Source organism: Erinaceus europaeus, chromosome 23, assembly GCF_950295315.1.
Source record: "Erinaceus europaeus chromosome 23, mEriEur2.1, whole genome shotgun sequence".
NCBI classification, from domain to species: domain Eukaryota; kingdom Metazoa; phylum Chordata; class Mammalia; order Eulipotyphla; family Erinaceidae; genus Erinaceus; species Erinaceus europaeus.
In genome coordinates, this window is record NC_080184.1 from 3,466,006 (window position 1) to 3,489,347 (window position 23,342).

General features: G+C 48.4%; 1 protein-coding gene across 1 annotated transcript; it reads left to right on the plus strand.

Annotated features, from left to right (window-relative positions):
• Positions 1-4,518: 4,518 nt before the first annotated feature.
• Positions 4,519-10,256, plus strand: LOC103122258 (C-type lectin domain family 4 member G-like). Its single transcript, XM_060181403.1, has 9 exons — positions 4,519-4,631; positions 5,418-5,519; positions 5,774-5,827; positions 6,048-6,110; positions 6,816-6,920; positions 8,076-8,165; positions 8,785-8,933; positions 9,074-9,189; positions 9,982-10,256. The coding sequence occupies exons 1-9, from the start codon at positions 4,577-4,579 to the stop codon at positions 10,115-10,117; spliced, it is 870 nt and encodes a 289-aa protein (XP_060037386.1). The 5' UTR covers positions 4,519-4,576; the 3' UTR covers positions 10,118-10,256.
• The last annotated feature ends 13,086 nt before the right edge of the window (positions 10,257-23,342 follow it).

A 23,342-nucleotide genomic window follows, 5' to 3' on the forward strand; every position in this document is an offset into this window, starting at 1 on the left:
ACTAAAGTCTAGCTTCCTGTGGTGATGGGGACTGAACTTGAACCCTTTGGTATCTCAAACGTGAAGATCTTCTTTTTTAAAAATGAATGAATTGACTGCATTTGGATAGGAACAGAGAGAAATTGATAAGGGAGAAGGAGATAGAGAGGGAAAGAGACAGAGAGACACCTGCAGCCCTGCTCCACCACTCATGAAACTTTCCCCTTGTAGGTGGGGACTGGAGGCTTGAACCCAGGTCCTTGCATATAGTGATGCCCCATGAAGGTCTTTCTGCTTAACCACTATGCTATCTGTCCAGTCTTGTCCTGTGCACTTCACATGATAGCTGAGTATTGGTCAGCTGTTCAGTGGCCTGTCTTTAATTTCAGTACCTGAGGCTTTTCTTATTTATTTTTGATTTAATAATGATCGACAAGATTGTGGGATGAAAAAGGTACAATTCCTACCACCAGAGTTCAGTATCCCATCCTCTCTATTGGAAACTTCCCTATTTTTTAAAATTTATTTAAGAAAGGAAACATTGGGGCCAGGTGGTGGTGCACCTGGTTGAGTGAACATCTTACAGTGTGCAAGGACCCAGGTTTGAGCCCCTGGCCCCCACCTGCAGGGGGAAAGCTTCACAAGTGGTGAAGCAGGGCTGCAGGTATCTCTCTGTCTCTCTCCCTCTCTATCCCTCCCTTCCCTCTCAATTTCTGACTGTTTCTATCCAGAAAATAAATAAAGATAAAAAAATTTAAAAAGGTTTAAAAAAAAAGAAAGGAAACATTAACAAAACCATAGGGTAGAAGGGGTACAACTCCACACAATTCCCACCACCTGATCTCCATATCCCATCCCCTCTCCTGATAGCTTTCCCATTCTCTGTCTCTCTGGGAGTATGGACCCAGGGTCATTGTGGGTTGCAGAAGGTGGAAGGTCTGGCTTCTGTAATTGCTTCCCCACTGAACATGGGTGTTGGCAGGTTGATCCACACTCCCAGTCTGTGTCTCTCCTTCCCTAGTAGGGTGGGGATCTGGGGAATTGGAGCTACAGGACACATTGGTGGGGTTGTCTGTCCAGGGAAGTCTGGTCGGCATCCTGCTGGCATCTGGAACCTGGTGGCTGAAAAGAAAGTTGACATACAAAGCCAAACAAATTGTTGACCAATCATGGACCTAAAGGCTGGAATAGTGCAGATGAAGTGTTGGGGGTTACTCTCTGCAGACTCTTGTGTACTTCTGCTTTCAGGTATATATTTTGCCCTGGTTTATGGGCACGTGTGAACATATGCTCTATCTCATGGGACCTGGTCTATATCTAGGTTTGGGGACTTTATTGGGGAGTGGACCACCTGGAATGGAATTAGAGAATACTATGAAAGGAAAGGTCTCACCCGAGTGATGAAGCTGAAGGGTTGTCATTCCACACCTGAAGTCTCTGGACACAGTCTGAAATGAAGCATGCTGGGGTGGCACTCGTTGTATTGATTAGGTTGCAATCAGCAGATGCAATATTATTTGATATGAGTTGAGAGAAGGAAGCCTGCAGGAAAGTGTGCCCCACCCTAAGGTTCCAGGACTCGGGGAAATATAGGCTCTATAGTGGAAATGTGAGGTTCCTGCTGTCTTAGGGTTCAAGTAGAGAATAGATAGTTATTGTTATCATCACATTATTTGCTAATTGGGTTAACTTTGAAAAGTCCCTTTGTTAGGGTTTGCTGTATAATACCCAGCATCTTGTATATAGCTGTTCCACCGGTTGCTTCTGTTTTACCTGGTCTAGGCTTTTGAGAGAGTCAACATATCAAGGACTCAGCCTATGTATTAAGGAGACTCAGTCTGTGTTTTAAAAAGTTCGAGAGAGGGAGAGGGAGGGTGAAAAGAGAGAGGGATGGGGAAGAGAGGGAGAGAGAGAGGGAGAGAGGGAGACAGGCAGAGGGGGAGACAGAGGGAGAGAGGGAGAGGGAGACAAAGAGAGGGAGAGAAAGGGAGGGAGAGAGAGAGGAGAGGGGAAGAGAGGAAGAGAGGGGAAGAGAGGGAAAGAGAGGGAGGGAGAGGGGGGAATAGAGGGAGAGAGGGGAAGAGAGGGGAAGAGAGGGAGGGAGAGAGGGGAAGAGAGGGAGAGAGGGGAAGAGAGGGAGAGAGGGGAAGAGAGGGGAAGAGAGGGAGGGAGAGAGGGGAATAGAGGGAGAGAGGGGAAGAGAGGGGAAGAGAGGGGAAGAGAGGGAGGGAGAGAGGGGAAGAGAGGGAGAGAGGGGAAGAGAGGGAGAGAGGGGAAGAGAGGGAGAGAGGGGAAGAGAGGAGAGAGGAAGAGGAGAGAGAGGGAGAGAGGGAGAGAGGGAGAGAGAGGGAAAGAGAGAGGGAGAGGGAAGAAGAGAGGAAGAGAGGGAGAGAGAGGGAGAGGGAAGAAGAGAGGAAGAGAGGGAGAGAGAGGAAGAGAGAGGGAGATAGAAGGGGAGAGAGAAGGAAAGGGAGAGAGGGAGAAAGAGAGGGAGAGAAAGAAAGAGAGAGGGAGAGGGAAAGAGAGAGGGAGAGAGAGAGGGACAGAGGGACAGAGAGACAGAGGGAGAAAGATGGAGAGAGAGGGAAAGAGAGGGAGAGAGAGGGAGAGAGGGAGGGGGAGAGAAAGAGGAGAAGGGGGAGGGAGAGGTAGACCTTCTTCTGGGCTATCTATCTGTAAAAGATGAAAATAGGAAGCCTGTCAAAATCGTATCCACACAGATGTCTATGGAAGGATTGTTGACAACAGCGGAAATGTGGAACCCACTGCTGCTCACCAATAGATGCTTGGAGAAAGATATGGTTCACGGGGCAGGGTGGTGGCGCACCTGGTTGAGCGCACAGGTTACAATGTGCAAGGACCCGGGTTCAAGCCCCCGGTCCCCACCTGCAAGGGGAAAGCTTCACGGGTGGTGAAGCAGGGCTGCAGGTGTCTCTGTCTCTATCTCTCTCTTCCCTCTCAATTTCTGGCTGTCTCTATCCACTAAATAAAGATAAGGGTTTTTTTTTTTTTTTTTTTTAAAAGATGTGGTTCACTTATCCAAGGAGATACTCCACCACAATTTATTTATTTATTTATTTTAAAGAGAGACTTTCATCATCCCCAGGGCAATGGAAAAAGTGCTCAAGGGCGATAAGATGACATAAAATGGATTGAAAAGGAAGAGGAAAAAAAAAAAACACGGCTGTGATGATGATTTTAACCAAGTGTGCCAATAGAAGGAAATAAAATTGATGAAGAGACAAAAAATTTTTTAAAAATAAGCTTGGGACTTTAAAACAGAACTAAGTACATTCTAGAGGAAGAGGAAGAGGGGAGGGGGAGAAGAGTAAACCTCTTGAGAAGGTGGTGGTGGGCTCAAATGAAAAATGATAACATCACCCACGTGAGGGGGGAAAGCTTCCTGAGTGGTGAAGCAGGTGTCTCTCTGTCTCTCTCCCTCTGTCTCCCCCTCCCTTCTCAATTTCTCTCTGTCTCTATCCAATAAGAAGTAAATAAAAATTTAAAGATTATAACATCAAATAGAATAAGGACACAAAAAGACGAATCATAGGATTCCTGTCCTCTGAGGGAAAAAGACCCCATTCACTCTTTGTAAATATGAGAAAGACTTGAATGACAAAGACCTTCCCACTTCTCCCAACTTCCCCCACAATCCTGCATTCTTAAAAAAAAAAAAATAGAGCGTAGACTTGTAAAATATTTATTTATTTATTCCCTTTTGTTCTCCTTGTTTTATTGTTGTTGATGTCGTTGTTGGATAGGACAGAGAGAAATGGAGAGAGGAGGGGAAGACAGAGAGGGGGAGAGAAAGACAGACACCTGCAGACCTGCTTCACCACCTGTGAAGTGACTCCTCTGCAAGTGGGGAGCCAGGGGCTCGAACCGGGATCCTTTTGCTGGTCCTTGCGCTTCGCTTCATACCACCTGCACTTAACCTACTGCGCTACCGCCCGACTCCCCCCATTACCTTATTTCCATTTCACTCTGTCCACTGGAAGAAAGCCCTGTCACATCCCCTTCAGCGTGCAGAACAACCGAAGCTTCTAGAAGCTAAATACAGACAGACACCCCAGCCAGGCAAGAGTAGAGTACAGTGTACTCTACCCCCCTCCAGTGTCTCTTCCCTCCCTTCCGGCTGAGAACGACAGATGAAGGTCAGGGTCAGAGCCAGCCTGGGGCACCTGCAGGAGAAAGGTGGAGGGCAGCTGAGCTGGGAGGTGGGGGTGGGGTGGGTGGTGCAAGATTTGGGGGAGGGTCTCAGAGTCCTGCAGACAGGAAGTGGGGTTGCTCAGGAGGTCAGCCCAGCCAGTGAGAGATGGGAACTGGGGTCCTGAGTGAGTGAGACCCCAGTCCTAGCCTGGAGGTGTGGTTGCAGCTGGCCACCTTAAGGGAGAATGGAGGCCCCCCACCACACACTCACACTCACCCCCAGTCTCCCAATGTCTCTGCACCACCCCACCCTCATCTCCAGCTCAGCCCAGTCCTGTGATGGTACATTTGATAAGGAACTGAGAGGCGGGGAGGGAGGGAAGGCTGGATGGGGTGAGGGGGGGCATTTATATCTCTGCCTGACTCAGAACGCTCACACTGAATTATGGACACCTCAGGCTACAGCAAGTGGGGCAGCGGGTTCCAGGAAAACCTGTCAGGTATGAGTAGAGTGGCTGTCTGTCTCCCTCTCTGTCCCCCTCCCTGCCCCAATTCCCTCTCCCCACCGGGATGGGGGTGATGGAGAAAGGAGGGGGACAGACAAGAGTCAGGGACACAGGAAAGACAGCAGAGCCCCCTCGCAGCAGCAGCAGTTGGACTGCGGTTCAGATCCCAAGTGTCTCTTTTTATTTCGGTTTTTGAAAGTCTTTTTTTTTTTTAAACATTGTTTATTATTGGATAGAGACATAGAGAAATTGAGAGGGGAGGGGGGGGAGAGAGGGAAAGAGACAGACACCTGCAGCCCTGCTTCATCACTCATGAAACTTCTCCCCCTGCACGTGGGGACTGGGGGCTTGAACCCGGGTCCTTGAGCACTGAAGTGTGTATGCTTAACCAGGTTCTCCACCACCTGATCCTTTTCTTCTTCTTTTTAAAACTTCTATTTATTTATTTATTTAATATAGAGATCAATTGAGAGGGCAGAGGGATATAGAGAGGGAGAGAGACAGAGAGACATCTGCAGCCCTGCTTCACCACTTGTGAAGCTTTCCCCCTGCAAGTGGGGACCAGGGGCTTGAACCTGGGTCCTTGCACACTGTGGTATGTGTTCTTAACCAGAGCACCATCTCTTGGCTCCTTCCAACTCTCTCTCTCTCTCTCTCTCTTATGGGCTGTGTGATTACAAGAGGAATCAGAACATCCAGGGCTTTTGGTCCTTGGGGTCCAGGGTCAGGGTTCTAGAACATTCCTGGTTTGGGACCCAGAGTCCATTCCTGTCTCCCCAGGGCCCTGGGAACGCTGGGGATGCAGAGCCCTTCTCCTGGCCCTGGTTCTCTCGGCCACCGCAGTCCTGTGGGTCGTCATTCTGAGTGTCCTGTTGTCCAAGGGTGAGTGACAGTGTGATGGTGGGAACTTGTGTCCCGGATCCTGTAGGGACTAAGACCTCTCCACCCAGGGGGCGCCTTCTGAGCTGATGTTGGACAGTTAGTGTGAATCCTATGAATTATTTATTTTTTACCCATGACTGTGCGACTCTCTCTCTCTCCTGGGTGGTGTATTTCTGTGGGTCTTCTCTATATCCGGGTGTCTTGCACCTCTGGCTTGGGGAGGGCTCCCCAGGGCTTGCATCCTCTCTCCACAGCTTCCACAGAGTGTGGGTTGCTGCACAGTCAACAAAACCAGTTGGAGACCAATGGTGAGTGTTCAGAGGTGGGGGGGTTGTCCTGAATCCTCATATTTGGGGTGGGAGACCCAGGATAGGTGTTGTCTGTGACCCTGGACACTGAGTAGGGAAGATGGAGACCGACTATTACTAGGGTTACCCCAAGGATGGGGAAGCCCCCCCACATGCCTGCCAGAGTCCCCCATGGGTGATTGACATTTGGGGGGGCCCGGTGGGGGGGCTGTCATTCCAGTCTCAAAGCTGACAATGGTGCTGGGCGCTCTGCAGGAGGAGTTTGGAGCCAACAAAATAAAATGTGAGATGGGAGGGAGGGAGGGCGGGAAGGAACTTTTGTGACGGAGATGGGTGGGGCTGGGGCTTGGAACTGTGGAGGAGACCCTGGGCGAGGTTCGTGAGAGGGATGGGCCAGGGCTTGAGGGCCTAGCTAGTGAGCTTGGAGTGAGGGCGTGGCTTGTGATCCTGATGGGCGTGGCTTGACCGGAGCCTGTGACTGGCTGTGGCCCTGGGAGATGTGATTGGGGGCGTGGCTAGTGAGCTGTATGGGCGGGGATTGACAGATTATGCTGTGTGAGGGCGTGGCTTGTGAGCTGGGTGGGTGTGGCCTGACCGGAGCTTGTGACTGGCTGTGGCCCTGGATGATGTGACTGGGCACGTGACTAGTGAGCAGAATGGATGTAGCTTGACCAGAGCCAGTGATGTAAATGGGCACGTGGCTTGTGGGCCGGATAGGCATGGCTTGATTGGAGTTTGTGACTGGCCGTGGCATTGGGAGGTGCGAGTGGGGGCGTGGCTAGTGAGCGGAATGGGTGTGGCTTGGCCAGGGCCAGTGATGTGAGTGGCTTGTGAGCAGAATGGGCGTGGCTTGACCGGAGTTTGTGACTGTGGCCCTGGGTAATGTGATTAGGGGCGTGGCTTGTGAGTTGGGAAGGAGGAGGGAGTGGGCGTGGCTTGTGGCTGGGTGTCCTCCTCCAATCTCTCCCTATTGCCCCCCATTCCCCAGGCCAGTCTACACAGGTGCAGCTGCAGACAGCCAGCAAGGAGCTGAAGGAGGCTCAGGGGAAGCTGCTGGAACAGCAGAGCGCCCTGAGAGACCTGAAGGAGCAGAGTGAGACCCTGACTTTATTATGGGGTCCTGACCTCTGACCCCCACAGTCCCCACACGCCCCCATCCTGACTCCTTGGGGGCTGCTGACCTTGGCCACAGCTCCTGCTCCCCATTCCCATGCTGACCTGCACATCCAGGACCATCCTTGATGCAACACCTTGACCATGACCTTGACCTCAAACAAGGATGTGAATCTATCTTTCTCTCCATTCTTCTCCTTCTCCTCCTCCTTCTTCCTCCTCCTCCTCCTTTTCCTTTCTTCTTCCTTCTCCTCCTCTTTTGCCCTCCTTTTCTCCTCCTCAGTCTTCCTTCCTCTCCCTCCTCCTTCTTTCTTCTTCCTCCTTCTCCTTCTTCTTCGTCCTCCTTCTTCCTTCCTCTTTTTTCTTCTTTCCTTTCTCCTCTTTTCCTTCATTTTCTCCTCTTCTCCTTCTTCCTTCCTTCCCCATCTCCTTTTTCTTCCTCCTCCTCCTCCTTCTTCTCCTCCTCCTTCTTTCTTCTTCCTCTTCTTCTTTTCTTCCTCCTCCTCCTCCTCCTCCTTTTCCCTCCTTCTTCTCCTTCGATTTTTTCTCCTCCTCCTTCTTTGTTTTGCCTCCAGGGTTATCGCTGGGGCTTGGTGCCTGCACAATGAAACCATTACTCCTAGAGACCATTTCCCCCCCATTTTTATTGGATAGGACAGAGAGAAATTGAGAGGGGAGGGGGAAGAGAGGGAGAGAGATAGAGAGACACCTGCAGACCTGCTCCACCACTTGCAAAGCTGTCCCCTTGCAGGTGAGGATCAGGGGACTCGACCTAGGACCCTTGCATGGGTCATTGCACTTGGTACTATGTGCACTTAACCTGGTGAACTCCCACCCGACCCCCAGTGAATCTTTTTTTAATCTTTATTTATTGACTAGAAACAGCCAGAAATTGAGCAGGAAGGGGGTTATAGAGAGGGAGACAGAGACACCTGCAGCACTACTTCACCACTAGCAAAGCTTTCCCCCTGCAGGTGGGGACCGGGGTCTCGAACCCAGGTCCTTGTGCATTGTAACATGTCCACCCCACCAGGTTTTCCACCACCCAGCCCCGGAAAGTGAACCTATATTCGTGAACACACTCTTGAACTCAATTCCATCTGTAACCTGGCTTCCCCACCCCTTGACCTCACAGTGACCCAGGGTTTGGCTGAAGCTTCCAGGGACCGGGAGGACATCCGAACTGAGCTCTTCAGGATGATAGAATCCATCCAATCTGGAAATGGTGAGTGAGACAGAGTGGGAGAGAGCAAGGAGGGAAGGGAACATTTGGACCCTGCTTGTGGGCGTCCAGATCCCCTGTCCCCATGCTTGGAGCTGTGCTAGACTCTGTGATCAGCTCTTGGGTCCTGGGGGTCCACCCCAGCCATATCTACTATTGGACTCCACTGAAAAGCTGTTCATATTTTTCTTTATTATTATTATGGGGTTGAATGGTTTACAGTAAGTATAGTTGGTGATACATGTGTAACATTTCTCAGTTTTCTGTAAAACATCCCCAGCCTAGGTCTTCCTTTAGCATCATGTTACAGGACCTGAAAATTCCCCCCCACCCCCAGAGTCTTTTACTTTAGTGCAATACACCAAACCCAATCCAAGTCCTGCTTTGTGTGTTTCCCCATTCTGTTCTTAATTCCCAACTTCTGTTCATGAGTGAGATCATCCCATCTTCATCCTTGTCTTTCTGGATGATCTCACTTCACATGATTCCTTCCAGCTTCATCCAAAATGAGGTGAAGAAGGAGAACTCATCATTTTTCATAGCTGAGTAGTATTCCACTGTATAAATAGACCACAACTTACACACTGTTCACCTTTTTCCCCTCTCTCCCTCCACATCTCAGCCTCCTGCGAGCAGTGCCCCACATCCTGGCTGCCCTTCCAAGGCTCCTGCTACCTTTTCTCGAGGGAATGGGCCACCTGGGATGAGGCACAGAAACACTGCCTGGAGGCTGGGGGGCACCTGGTGATTATTGGTGGCATGAATGAGCAGGTGAGAGATTGAGGAAGCTGGACAGGGGAGAGAAGGGATCGATCTGAAAGGACTGAGTTCCTGGATTGGAGAATTGGGGGTTGGGGAGCACGTGGGACCAGCTCTGTCATATCCATCTCCCTTCCCTTCCTCCCTCCCAGAGCTTCCTTGTTCAGCATATTGGTGACCGAGGTCACTGGCTGGGACTCAGGGCTGTGCGTCAGAGGAGCCGGATACAGAGCTACCAGTGGGTGGATGGAGTCCCACTCAGCTTCAGGTGAGAAAAGCAATTTTCTAGGGGAAATGCCTCTGGCAGATCCCATGAACTTCCTTAATGTTTTTATTTATTTATTATTCTCTAGAGACAGAGAGACATTGAGAAAAAAGGAGGAAGTTGAGGCAGGGAGAGGGCAGAGAGACACCTGCAGTCCTGCTTCATCACTTGTGAAGCTTTCCCCCTGTAAGTGGGGATGAGGGGCTTGAGAACCCGGGTCCTTGTGCACTGTAACGTGTGCTTAACTAGGTGTGCCACCACCTGATCCCTAATCCCATAAACATCTTAGGGGATACCTCAGTGTCAGTTCAAGGTTACATTCTGGGAGTTAGAAAGTCGTGTCCCTGGGAGTCGGGCGGTAGCTCAGCGGGTTAAGTGCACGTAGTGCAAAGTGCAAGGACTGGTGTAAGGATCCCAGTTCCAGCCCCTGGCTCCCCACCTGCAGGGGATTCGATTCACAGGTGGTGAAGCAGGTCTACAGGTGTCTATCTTTCTCTCCTCCTCTCTGTCTTCCCCTCCTCTCTCCGTTTCTCTCTGTCCTATCTAATAACAATGACATCATTAACAACAACAATAACTACAACAATAAAAACAAGGGCAACAAAAGGGAAAACACATAAATATAAAATTTTTTTTAAAAAGAAAGTTGCATCCCATGTGCATGTTGAAGTCAGACCCTCAGAAGTCTAAGTTAAGATACCCAGGTGATCCACTGAGTTGATCCCAGAGGCTGGTTCCAGGCTCACCCTCTGAGTGCCAGCAATCCCCCCCTCCTCTTCCCCCAAACTGTTGCAGTCACTGGAACCGGGGGGAGCCCAGTGACTCTCAGGGACGCGAGGACTGTATCATGATGCTGAACACGGGATTGTGGAATGATGCACCATGCACTTTGCGAGACAACTGGATCTGTGAGAAGAGGCGCACCTGCTGACTCTGCCCATATTCCCGGAGCCATGCCCACTTCCACTCCTGCCATCCCCAGAGGAGCTTGGAAAACTGGTCCCACCCACTTTCCCCCATTGATTTTCCATCAACTAATAAAAAATAAATAAGCAAACAAACAAACAGAACCTAGTTATGCGCCCAACCTAGTTATGTCCACTGCCTTCTTAGATCTGGGACCTACACTCCCATCTCACTGCATCTGTCGACTTAACCCAGTCTCCACCACATCCAAAAGCCCAGCTTCAAAGTTCTGCATTCTGATACTACTTCTATTCCTAACCAAAATCTGGTTAGGATTTTTTTATTTCTTCTCAGAAGGAGGCATGACAAAACGAGGTTCGGGAATTGTCTTTTTGGCTCTAGGGAACAGCAATGAAGGATTGGATAATTCATTGTCTTGAGGATCTGATGAGAAATTGTTGTTTTATTTTATAAAATGGAAATATTGACAAGACTATAGGATAAGAGGGGCACAATTCCACACAGTTCTTACCACCAGAACTCTGTATCCAATCCCCTCCCCTGGTAGCTTTCCTATTCTTTATCCCTCTGGGAGTATGGACCCAGGATCATTGTGGTATGCAGAAGGTGGAAGGTCTGGTTTCTTTAACTGATTCTCCACTGAACATGGGTGTTGGCAGGTTGATTCATACTCCCAGTCTATCTCTCTCTTTCCCTAGTGTGGCAGGGCTCTGGGGAAGTGGGGCTCTAGGACACATTGGTGGGGTCATCTGCCCAGGGAAGTCAGATTGGCATCATGGTAGCATCTGGAACCTGGTGGCTGAAAAAGAGTTATGATAGAAAGCAGAACAGGTTGTTGACTAATCATGAACCTAAAGGTAAGAATATTGCAGATGAGATTTGGGGTCTCTTTTTTGGAAAAAGCTAGTAGATATGTTTTAGGTATATTCCAAGAGGCCCATGACTTTACTAGTTTCTGCCTGAGCCTGACATCTAATATGCAGGTGGATCCAGGTTATTGTCTGGGGAGATGGTGTCATAGTTGAAAAAAAGCTTTCTACCCTAACTAGAAAGCTGGATCAGGGAAGAGAGTGGCTCCCAAATGTGGGGAAAGTCTATAAATATTGCTAATTGTAAACCCCAATTGATTTGTTCTGGGGCTCATATTCAGCATAAAAGCCCATGTAACGTCCATATATATCCCTGTAGGTCTGGACTCACATTCTGTGGTCATGAGTAGGAATGTTCCAAGCTGCCCCAATTTTAGGACCTATCTTCCTCAGATGGTAGATAGAGTATGTTATCCAACCTCCCTCCAGAGAATGGAATATTCTCTACCATTGTTGATCCACATTGAGGGAAAGGTCCTATGGGGCCCCCCAAAGGAGTCCATTATGTTGTTCCTGATGGAGACTACCAGTGATAATGGAGAGAGGGATCTGTCTGAGGTCTAGGCTCATCATGTCTCACAGAGGATCTTGGGAGGGTTCATTTTGGTCCTTTGGGAAAGGAACTAGGCTGAAATCTGGAGTGAGGACATATTTACTTGGGGGTGGGATGGTGGAAGTCACCCCACTATGACAGGCAGCATGAGACAAGACTCTGAGGCCAGGGGAAAGTGACTGAAGGGAATTGAAGATATCCTTCTATTTCCAAACCCAGGTCCTGTGACCATTGTGTGGGTAAATCGGAAAGTACATCTCAGCAAAGGGAGTTATTTTAGGAGTAGTGGGATTGCAATGGGGTCCTGGGAGTCAGACTTCACAGGTGGAGCATGTAGGAAGTTGTGGAATTTACCTAAAGCCACCTGGGGGGGGGGCAAGGATACACAGAATCTTTCTCTTTAAAAAAATAATATCTTTATTGGAGAGAGACAGCTAGACATCAAGAGAGAAGGGGAAAATAGAGAGGGAGAGAGACCAAGAGACGCCTGCAGCCTGCTATACTACTCACAAAGCTTTCCCCTTGCAGGTGGGGACTGGGGGCTTGAACCAGGTTAAACACACTGCACATTGTAACATGTGCTCTCAACCAGGTGAGCCACCACCTGGCCTCAGAGTCTAACTTTCTCCACTGGGGAGTTTTCATCTGAATCACTCTGCTTCTCCAAAGTTTCTTGCGTCTATCCTGAGCATCTGGGGACTCTTCTAGAATTTCTAGGGGACACTGGTCCAACTTAAAGGGGAAAAAAGATGGATGGAATCCAGAACCAAAGAGCAACAAGAACTTCCTGAGCCGTCATCATCCATGAGCAGGAAAAGAAGAAAAAAACCCTTGTCTCTTCTTAATGTCTTTATTGGGGGATTAATGGTTTGCAGTTGATAGTAAAATACAATAGTCTGTACATGCATAACATCTCCCAGTTTTCCACATAATGATTCAACCACTGCTAGGTCCTTCTCTGCCATCATGTTCCAGGACCTGAACCCTCCCTCACACCCCAGAGTCTTTGACTTTGATGCAACACACTAACTTCAGTCCAAGTTATTTATTTATTTTCCTTTATTGGGGATTAATGTTTTACATTACATTACACTTACATTAATTACATTACAAAACATTTACATTAATGTTTTACATTTGACAGTGAACACAATTGTTTGTATATGCATAACATTTCTCAGTTTCCACATAACAATATAATCCCCACTAGGTTCTCTGTCCTACTTGTACAGAACCTGTACTCTCCCCGTCCACCCAGTCCAAGTCCTGCTTTGTGTTTCCTGTTATGTTCCTACCTTTCAACTTCTTTGAATGAGATCAGATAATCTTATATTCATCCTTTTCTTTCTGGCTAATTTCACTTCACATGATTCCTTCAAGTTCCATCCAAGATGAGGTGAAGAAGATGAATTCACTATTTTTAATAGCTGAGTAGTATTCCATTGTTTATATAGACCACAACTTAGCTACTCACCTGTTGTTGGATTCCTGGGTTGCTTCCAGGTTTTGGCTATTACAAACTGTGCTGCTATGAACATAGGTATACACAGATCTGTTTGGATGGGTGTGTTTGGTTCATTGGGATATATCTGTTCTGCTTCTTACAGAAGACATATATATATTTTGTTTCCATAGTGTAGTGGTTATCACGTTCATCTCACAGAAGACAGATTTTTTTAAAAATAGAAAGTATCCTGATGAGTATAGTAAGTTGAAGCTTTTGTTTTTACCACCAAGAATATCTATGGGCCTCCATGCCTTCAAGGCTCTACCATTCTTGGTGGCCATTTTTCTTCTCTCTACCAAGAGGAAGAGGGACCCAGGGTCGGGGGACAGAGAGAGGAATGAACTGCTACACTGATCTTGATACTTCCCCTTCTGCAACTATACCCATGTGCTGGCCCCAAGGCTTGAACCCAGGTCCTTGCATTTGCTTCATGTGTTCCCTCTACTGGGTGATCTGTAAGCTAGTTATTTTAGGTCATCATTTAGTAGGTGATTTTCAAAGCAGCTGCAGGTGTCAGGGTGATACTCTGGTCCATATTCTCTCTCTCTCATTATAAATGAATTTTAAAAAATATTTATTTATTTTGTTGCCCTTGTTGTTTTATTGTTGTAGTTATTGATATCGTTGTTGGATAGGACAGAAAGAAATGGAGAGAGGAGGAGAAGACAGAGAGGGGGAGAGAAAGATAGACACCTGCGGACCTGCTTCACTGCCTGTGAAGCGACTCCCCTGCAGGTGGGGAGCCTGGGGTTCAAACTGGGATCCTTTATGCTGGTTCTTTATGCTTTTTGCCACCTGCACTCAACCCGCTGAACTACTGCCTGACTCCTGGAGGCTTTCTCCCCCTTTTGTTGCCCTTGTTGTTTTATTGTTGTAGTTATTACTGTTGTTGTTATTGATGATGTCATTGTTGGATAGGACAGAGAGAAATGGAGAGAGGAGGGGAAGACAGAGGGGGAAAGATAGACAGACACCGGCAGACCTGCTTCACCGCCTGTGAAGTGACTTCCCTGCAGGTGGGGAGCTGGGGGCTTGAACCAGGATCCTCGGGCGGGTCCTTGCACTTTGCACCACGTGTTCTTAATCTGCTGCCCTACCGCCCGACTCTCTATAAGTGGATTTTTTAAAGGAAAAATATTGGGGCCAGGTCGTGGCCCACCTGGTTAAGTGCTCACATTATATGCATGGACTCAGGTTCAAACAGAAACCCGGGTTCGAGCCCCTGGTCCTTGCCTGCAGTGGGAACGCTTCACAAGTGGTGAAACAGGGATGCAGGTGTCTCTATGTCTTTCCCTCTCTACCTCCTGTTAGAGAATGGGCCCACTGTCCCGGAAAGTCCAGGCCATTGTTTCCATGAGATCAGAGCGGGTTGACCCCCAACTGTCCCTTCAGGTCGAGAGAAGGGCTGGTGCCCCTGGTGTCTGGAATTTATGATGGCTGGACCCTCCAGACACGAATGCCTTTCTACACATGCCACCTCCCCCACTTCCTTCTTTAATTAAAAGCCATGGCTTACTGTGTTAACTTTAAGATCCCAGCAAACATCTTGATTGCTCAAGCTGTCTCATTTTCCCTCTCCCCTGCTGCTTTAAAGTGCCTGCAGTTTACCTCTGGGAAAACGTACATTGTAAAGCTTATGATCAAACAGTCTGTTGGTAAAAATGTAACTATGCATTGTCTTGCTCTGTGTTTGGGTTCATGGAGACCCCAAACCATCCTGCTGAGTTATGGCCTAGATCTACCTGCTTTTTATTTCAATAAACGAGTTGTCCTCCGAGGCTTTTCCCAGAACCGACTGTCCTGTCTCTCTGCACACTTTACCCTTGGCATGCTGAGCTACCCCAGGATCCCCGGGGGCCACTTTTGACCTCCATCTCCCAACAGCCGAGGAGATGGGCAGACCCAGAGCGAGCCTGCAACCTCCCACTCCCCTCTCAGTTTCTCTCTGTCTCTATCCAATAACAAAAATTTAAAAACATTAATAAGAAAAAACAAAGGAAAAATATTCAGCGGTTCTAGACCTCAGCAGTAACCAGCTCAAACACAGAGTCTTGTGTTAGTGATTGGCAAGTTACTGTAACACGTAGTAACTCCAGAGCACATGCAACAGTCCCAGGATAGGTCCACTTCTAGCCTTGTGAGAGTTCTCCAAACTGCTCTCCACAGGGTTTGGACCAATTGACATTCCCACCAGCAGTGCAAGAGAGTTCAACCTGGCAATTGGTCTCCCTAGGGAAATAGCCTAAGGAATCAAACATACCCATCAAAAAAAAAAATCAGTGTAGACCTATGTTCATAGCATCACAATCTGTAATAACTAAAACCTGGTAGCAACCCAGGTGTCCAACAAGAGGTGAAAGGTTGAGCAAGTTGTGTTCTATATATACACAACGGAATACTACTCAGCTGTTAAAAATGGGAAATACTGCTTTCTTCACCTCCACTTGGACGGGGCTTGAAGGAATCATGTGGAGTGAGATCAGCCAGAAAGAGAAGGATGAATATGGGATGATCCCACTCATGGTCATAAGTTGAGAAATAAGAACAGAAAGGGAAAAACACAAAACAGAATTTGGTCTAGATTTGGTGACTTGCACCAAAGGAAAGGCCTCTGGGTGGAGTCGGGTGGGGGTGAGGGGGTGTGTGGTGGCTTTCAGTCCTGGTACCTGATGGTAGGGGGAGAACCTAGGCTGGGGGTGAGAGTGTTTTGCAGAAAACTGAAAATTTTGACACCTGTGCCAACAACTGTATTTACTGTAAACCATTAATGCCCCTAATAATAATAATAAAAAAAGAAGTAACTCAGGGACATGGCCAGGGAGATGGTGCAGTGACGAGAACAATGGACTTGTAATCAGGAAGCCTCAAATCTAATTCCTGGACTCTGTGTGCCAGTCATGCTCTGCTTCTCAATCCCGGTCTCGGTCTCCCTCTTTCATAAATAAATCTTTCCAAGAAAGAAGCAACCCAAGGTAATAAGACCACTGGAAATCTGTAAGAATCAGTGATGTCAAATCAATATTTTCTCTGTTGATTCAAAAGGTGACTTCTACCACAGCTACATTCCTTATCTTTATTTTTTTTTATTATTATTGTCTGTGAGTTCCCGTTTTGTTATGCTTCCTTGTGTTTCTAGTAGTCTTCCTTTATGCTAATATTGTGTTTCCTGTACAAAGGTGAAGAAAAGATAAAAGAAGAAAAACAACCACAGTGGTGAAGTATTTTAATTTTTTTCATTTTTTAATAATGACTGACAGAATTGAAGGATAAGAGAGGTATAATTTCACACAGTTCCAACTGCCAGAGTTCCGTATTCCATCCCCTCCATTGGAAGCTTCCCTATTCTTTATCCCTCTGGGAGCACAGACCCAGGATCATTATGGGGTGCAGAAGGTGGGAGGTCTGGCTTCTGTAATTACTTCTCCACTGGATATGGGCATTGGAAGATCAATCCATACCCCCATCCTGTTTCTATCTTTCCATAGCAGGATAGGGCTCTGGAAAGGTAGGGCTCCAGGACATATTAGTTAGGGAAGTCAGGTTGGGGTCATGGTAGCATCTGCAACTTGGTGACTAAAAGGCAGTAAGATATAAAGCAAAACAAATTGCTTAATAATCAAGAACCATAAAGTAGGAATAGAGCAGATGAAATTAAGGGTCTTCATGTGGAAAGAATCTAGGAAGTCTATCTTAGGTATATTCCAAGGGGCCCATGCCTTTAGTATTTTTTTAAAATTTCCTTATTGGGAGATTAATGTTGTACAGTCAACAGTAAATACAATAGTTTGTACATGCATAATATTCCTCAATTTCCCAGTAATTTTTTAACAGAGCACTGTTTAGCTCTGGCTTATAGTGGTGTGGGGGACTGAACCTAGGACTGTGGATCCTCAGGCATGAGAGTCTCTTTGCAGAACTATTATGCTATCTACCCTCACAAATTTAGTAATCTTTGCCTAAGCCTGAAAGCTAACACACAGGTGGACTAAAATATTGCCTGTGAGAGTGGTGTCAGAGTTGAGAATAGTACTAGAAAGGTGGATTAGGTGCAAAGAGTAGCTCCCAAACATGAGGAAAATATATAAATATCATTAACTGTGTACCCCATTGATCTGACCTATAGCCCATAACTATTTCTATTCAGCAAAGGAGCCTGTGTGACCTCTGAGTCCCTGTCAGTCTGAGTTCACAGTCCATGGTTACAGCTGGGAACATTCTAGGCTGCTCTCATTTCAGGACCCATCTTCCTCGAGTGGCAGAGTAGGCTGACCCAGCCTCCCTTCGGAGGGTGGGAAGTCCCCACCATGGCTGCTCTACAGTGAAGGCAGGCCCTGGAGAAGCCAATGAGAGTACAATCCTCTTTTCTTAGAGCATAGTCCCAGAGAACTGAAATCTCTCTCTCCCCCCTCTCTCTTTTTCCTCTCTCTATCTCTCTTCCCTCCATCCATCCACTTACACACCCACTCAGCAATGGAGACAAGCTTAGCTGACCACCACTTACCAAATTCACTCTCTGTTGTCTGACTTGGGAGAATTGAGTCAGGGTCCCGGTGAGAGACAGTCTCTATAACACCTTCAGTGGACTGAGGAGGGAGGCTGAGCTGGCCTGGGGTAGAGGGGGTGGGAAAGGGAGCTGTCTCTGGAACTCACAGGGGAAAGTCAGAGCTTGTCTGGGTTCAGCCTGTTCCCAGGCCGGAAGAAGTTCAGCCCCTACCTACAGGCACAGGGAACTGAGCTCCAGAGCCAGAACCCAGTCCTCAGTCTGCAGATTGGGCTGCCACCCTGCAGCCTTGGGGTGTCTGAACCTCATATCTGATCATATACATCTATGCATTTTGACATAGAGACATACATGCATGACACACCAACTCCCCCCAATCGTCCTCTTGCTCAAACCCTTGTAATGTCCAGTCCCTGACTTCCACTGCTTTCTGAGTCACTGAAAGAAAGAAGGAAAGAAGGAGAAACAAACAAAACCCACTAGTATAGTCATGAACCCTTTGGACTATCACTAAAATAGGCCTACTAACTAGCTACAAAACGGAGACACCCCCCAAAAAAAATCTTTATCTGCAATATTCCAGCCTTTAGGTTCATTAGTCAACAATTTGTTTGGCTTTGTATGTTAACTGTCTTTTCAGCCACCAGGTTCCAGATGCTAGCATGGTGCCAACCAGACTTCCCTGGACAGACAATCCCACCAATGTGTCCTGGAGCCTCTGCTTCCCCAGAGCCCCACCCCACTAGGGAACAAGAGAGGCAGGCTGGGAGTGTGGATCCACCTGTCAATGTCCATGTTCAGCGGGGAAGCAATTACAGAAGCCAGGCCTTCCACCTTCTGCATCCCACAATGACCCTGGGTCCATACTCCCAGAGGGATAAAGAATAGGAAAGCTATCAGGGGAGGGGATGGGATACGGAGATCTGGTGGTGGGAATTGTGTGGACTTGGACCCCTCTTATCCTATGGTTTTGTCAGTGTTTCCTTTTCCTAAATAAAAATTATTTTATAAAAAGAAGGAAAAGGGGGCCGAGAAGTGGCACACCTGGTTGAGTGCACATGTTACAGTACACAATGACCAGGGTTCAAGTCCATGGTCCCCACCTGCAGGAGGAAAGCTTTGCAAGTGGTGAATCAGGGTTGCAGGTGTCAAGTACCCAGCTGGGCACACACTCACCATGGACACCGCTGTGTACTGCAACTGGGGCAGAGGGCTCCAGGAGGACCCCAAAGGTAGGAGAAGTGGTAGTGGTCTCACTACACCCCCACCCCAGGGTCCCTCTCCACTGGTCACTATGGGTGCCATGGAGGAAGGTAGTACAGCCCAAATGGAATCCATCTAGTTGGCCCAAGGGAGATATTTGAGCTGGAGAATTTTGAACTTGGGTTCAAACTGTGTCTCTGTTCTTTGAGTGCTAGTTGACCAGAGGTAAGTTACTCAACCTGTCTGTGCCTCAGTTTCCAGGGAGAAAAGCAAGAATCTGAGACAGCGTCCTTGGGGTCCAGGGACCCAGCATTATCTGGATACAGGAGAGAGTCCAGAGAACTGGTCATGTCACCCCAAGGTGCTGGGGATGCTGGGGACAGAGAGCTCGTGTTGTGGCCCTGGGTCTCTCGGTCATTGCGGTCCTGTGGGTCCTTATTCTGAGTGTCCTGTTGTCCAAGGGTGAGTGACAGCAGGATGGTGGAAGCTTGTGTCCCATCCCCCTGGGGACAGAGACCTCACCACCCAGGGTGCACCTGCTGGCCTGAGTGGGAGCCTGTGGGGAGAGTGTTTTGGGGGGATCCTTGGGCTGTGTGCATGTCCCTGCTACTGTCTGTCTGTCTGGCCAGCTTGCGGATCTTATGTGCCTCCTGGATGCATCCCCAAATGAGAGCCTTTGCGCGCCGTGTGTGTGTGTGTGTGTGTGTGTGTGTGTGTGTGTGTGTGTGTGTGTGTGTGTGTGAAGGGGATATGTCCTGTACTCAGGCACGACCCCTGCAGGAATCTCTCTCCACAGCCTCTACAGAGCAGGGCTTTCTGCTCAACCGCCAAAACCAGCCGAGGACAGAAGGTGCTTGCCACGTGGTGTGGATCCCTGGGTCCTGGGGGGAGCTCCTGGGGTTGCCTCTGGGTGGGTACACCGAGGCTGTGGTGCCTCACTGATCCCCACAGGTGACCTACTATGTGTGTGTCTGTGTCTGTGGTGGGGGGGGTCTTTCCAGCCTTGAAGCTGATGGCAGTGCTGAGTGACTTGGAGGAGGAGGAGGCTGGAATCTACAATAACAGCTGTGAGCCGGACTTGTGGGTGGGGTGGGCGGGGCCTGCGGTGGGAATGTCACTGTGTGGGCGGGGCCTGTGGCTGGGTGGGAGGAGATGTGAGTGGACCTTGTGGCTGGGCTGGGGCTTGCGAGTGACATGAGGGGTGGGCGGGGCTTTGACTGGGAAGGAAGGGGTGGGACTTGTGGCTGAGATGGAAGGGGTGTGGGTGGAGCTTGTGGCTGGATAAAGGGGCTTGGCTTGTAGTTGGAGTGGGAGGGGCTTATGAGCAAGATGGAAGGGGCGGGGCTTGATATTGGGATGACGAGCTGTGGGCGGGGCTTATAGCTGGAATGGAAGGTATGGGCGGGGCTTGTGGTTAGGATGCAGAGGGTGTGGGCGGGGATTGTTGCTGGCTTGCAGAGGATGTGGGAGGGGCTTGTGGCTGGGATGGGAGGGGGCAGGCTGATGGGACCAGAGACTGGCTAATCTGAGTGTCCAGACCCCCTCCACCTCTTGGCCCATCATCCCTTCCCAGGCCAGGGCATTGAGGTGAAACTGCCCACCTTGGACAAAGAACTTAAGGAGACACAGGTGACCATCATGAAACAGGTAATGGCCCTTGAAGAACTGAGCGAGCTTGGTAAGTACTGGATGCTTCTCTGACATTGCTCAGATACCTGGCCCTCTACCAATTCAGCTATCTTTTCACCCCCATTTACATGCTAGCTCCTCTGTGACCCCGGCCCTACCCGTGAGCCTCACCCTTGTGCTCTTGCTTGGACTACAGTTCACACCTTTGCTCTCAGCTGTGTCTACCTGGCTGCTGTGGCCTTTGAAAGCCTCAGTATGACCCTCTATGTCTGTGGTAATGACAATGGATGTCACTCTTTAGCTAATCAACATTTTCAATGACCCCTTGACCTTGCAGTGACCCAGGGCTTGGCCACAGCTGGGAGGAACCGAGAGGACATCCGTACTGAGCTATTCCAGACACTAGAGTCCATTGGGCTCAACGGTGAGCAGGAAGAAGGGAGGGAGGGAGGACATTGAGGAGGTGAGGAACAAGTGTAACTTTTCCCTGGGCCTCACACCCACTAGCTCCATGCTTTGACCTTTGGCCTTGTGCCCTAGGACCCAAATCTAGACTTACTCCATCAAGGTGGGCTCCAACTAGGTCACCTCCTTCCTCTCTTCATTATTAAATTTTTAAAAATTCTTTATTAGGGATTAATGATTTACAGTCAAGAGCAAACCACAATAGTTTGTACATGTATAGCATTTCCACATAACAATTCAACCCCCACTAGGTCCTCCTCTGCCATCATGTTCCAGGACCTGAACCCCCCCCCCACCATAACAGAGTTCTTTATTTTTGTGTAGGACACCAGGCCCAGTCTATACTTTGTGTTCATTGTTCAATTTTTTTTGTAATTGGATTCATTTCATTAAAAATACCTTTAAAGTTTAGATGGAACAGAGTTCTGCCAATACCTTCCTCTAAGTATTTGATGATTTCTGGTCTAACATCCAAGGGGTGTTGAAATCTCCTACTATTACTGTGTTGCTGTTAATATATTGCTGTAGCTCTTTTAGTAGATGTTTGATGTATTTAGATGGCCTTCCTCTCATTCATCTTCACCATCCCCTGTAGGTTCCTGCAGACCCTGCCCCACACCCTGGATGTCCTTCCAGTACACCTGCTACTTTTTCTCCTAGAAACTAGCAGAATGGGATGAAGCCCAGTGCTTTTGTTTAGATGCTGGGGCACACCTGGTGACTGTCCAGAATCTGGAAGAGCAGGTTCACACCCCAGGAGGCAGTTGGGAAGGAAAGAAGACTGATTTCACCTGGGTGGGATAGAATTGGGAAGCGGGGCTAAGCTCAGCCTACTCTGACATCACTCAGAGTGATGTTCTCCTGCCAAGAGATCCCTTTTAAAATTATTTTTAATTATTTTTATTTTAAAAAATCATTTATTTATTTGGGAACAGAGAAAAACCGAGAGGGAATGGGGGGAGGTAGAGAGGGGCAGAGACAGAGAGATTTCAGCAGTGCTGTCTCACCACATATGAAGATTTCCCCCCCCTGCAGGTGGAGACCAGGGGCTCGAACCTGGGTCCTTGTACATTGTAGCATGTGCACTCAACCAAGCACACCACCACCCAGCCCCTTTAAAAAGTTATTTTAAAGTATTTTATTTTATTCATTTACTTTTACCAGAGCACTACTCATCTCTGGTTCATGGTGGTGTGGTGAATTGGACCTGGGACTTTGGAGCCTCAGGCATGAGAGTCTCTTTGCCTAACCATATACTATCTACCACTTATGTTTAAATTATCTTTTAAATTACTTTTTAAAGTTTTCTATATTTATTTTCCTTTTTGTTGCCCTTGTTTTATTGTTGTAGTTATCATTGTTGTTGTTATTGATGTCATCATTGTTGGATAGGACAGAGAGAAATGGAGAGAGATGGGGAAGACAGAGAGGGGGAGAGAAAGACAGACATCTGCAGACCTGCTTCACCGCCTGAGAAGCGACTCCCCTGCAGGTGGGGAGCCAGGGGCTCAAACCTTACGTTGGTCCTTGTGATAACCCTGGAGGCAGGAGAGAAAGAGAAGAAAAGAGAGATACCCGCAGCCCTGTTCCAACACTCATGAAGCTTCTCCCTGCAAGTGGGCACTGGGAGTGTGAACATGGGTCCTGGCAGATAGCAACAGTGCACTCAACCAGGTGTGCGACCACTGAGCCCCTTAAAAATTATTATTATTAATTATTTATTTTCAGAGATTCCTATCCCTGAATATTCATGGCCCTGGTTACTGGCTGGGGCTGAAGGCCGTGAGACACCTGTCCAAGGTTCAGCGCTACCAGTGGGTGGACGGAGTCCCACTCAGCTTCAGGTGGGAAGAGGATGTGAGGAGGGTATTGGTCACACTCTCAGAGAAAGGCCTTGAATAGGACAGCTCTTGTTAGTGATCGAGTAGTACCCAGTATTGCATGAAAACTAAATCTTAGGGATTAAAAACATACACCCTAGTTGGATGCTCAGGTTGGCTCCTTAGGGTGTCTTGGTTAGACCAAACACCAAGCAGCAACTCTCAAAATCACTACAGCCACTGGGACCAAGGGGAACCCAATGACTTTCAGAAGACTGAAGACTGCACCATGATACTGGATCAGGGCCACTGGAATGACATCAGGTGCAATGTGAGGGCCTTCTGGATCTGTGAGAAGAGACGCACCTGCTGATCCCCTCCCAATTTCCCTGTGCCATACCCACTTCTACTCCAGCACCCCTCTGAGGGCTCAGGGTCCCGGCTCTACCCACCACCTTATTCACTTCTTTAGTGCCTCCCTCTCTAGACAAATACTGGCTCTTTGGTTCCTTGATTTTTTCCCTCTTTTCCTAGGGTGGAAGTCCTCCAAGACAGTTTTAGATGAATCCTTATTGAGTGTGTGTGTGGGGGGACAACATAATGCTGATGGAAAAGATTTTTATGTCTGAGCTTCTGAGGTCCCAGCTTCAACCCCCAGCACTATCATAAGCCAGAGCTGAGC

Coding starts and splice junctions, on each gene's coding strand:
- LOC103122258 (XM_060181403.1), top strand. CDS start 4,577: ATGGACACCTCAGGCTACAGCAAGTGGGGCAGCGGGTTCCAGGAAAAC. Junction 4,632..5,417: donor GTTCCAGGAAAACCTGTCAG/GTATGAGTAGAG, acceptor CTGTCTCCCCAG/GGCCCTGGGAACGCTGGGGA. Junction 5,520..5,773: donor GAGTGTCCTGTTGTCCAAGG/GTGAGTGACAGT, acceptor CTCTCTCCACAG/CTTCCACAGAGTGTGGGTTG.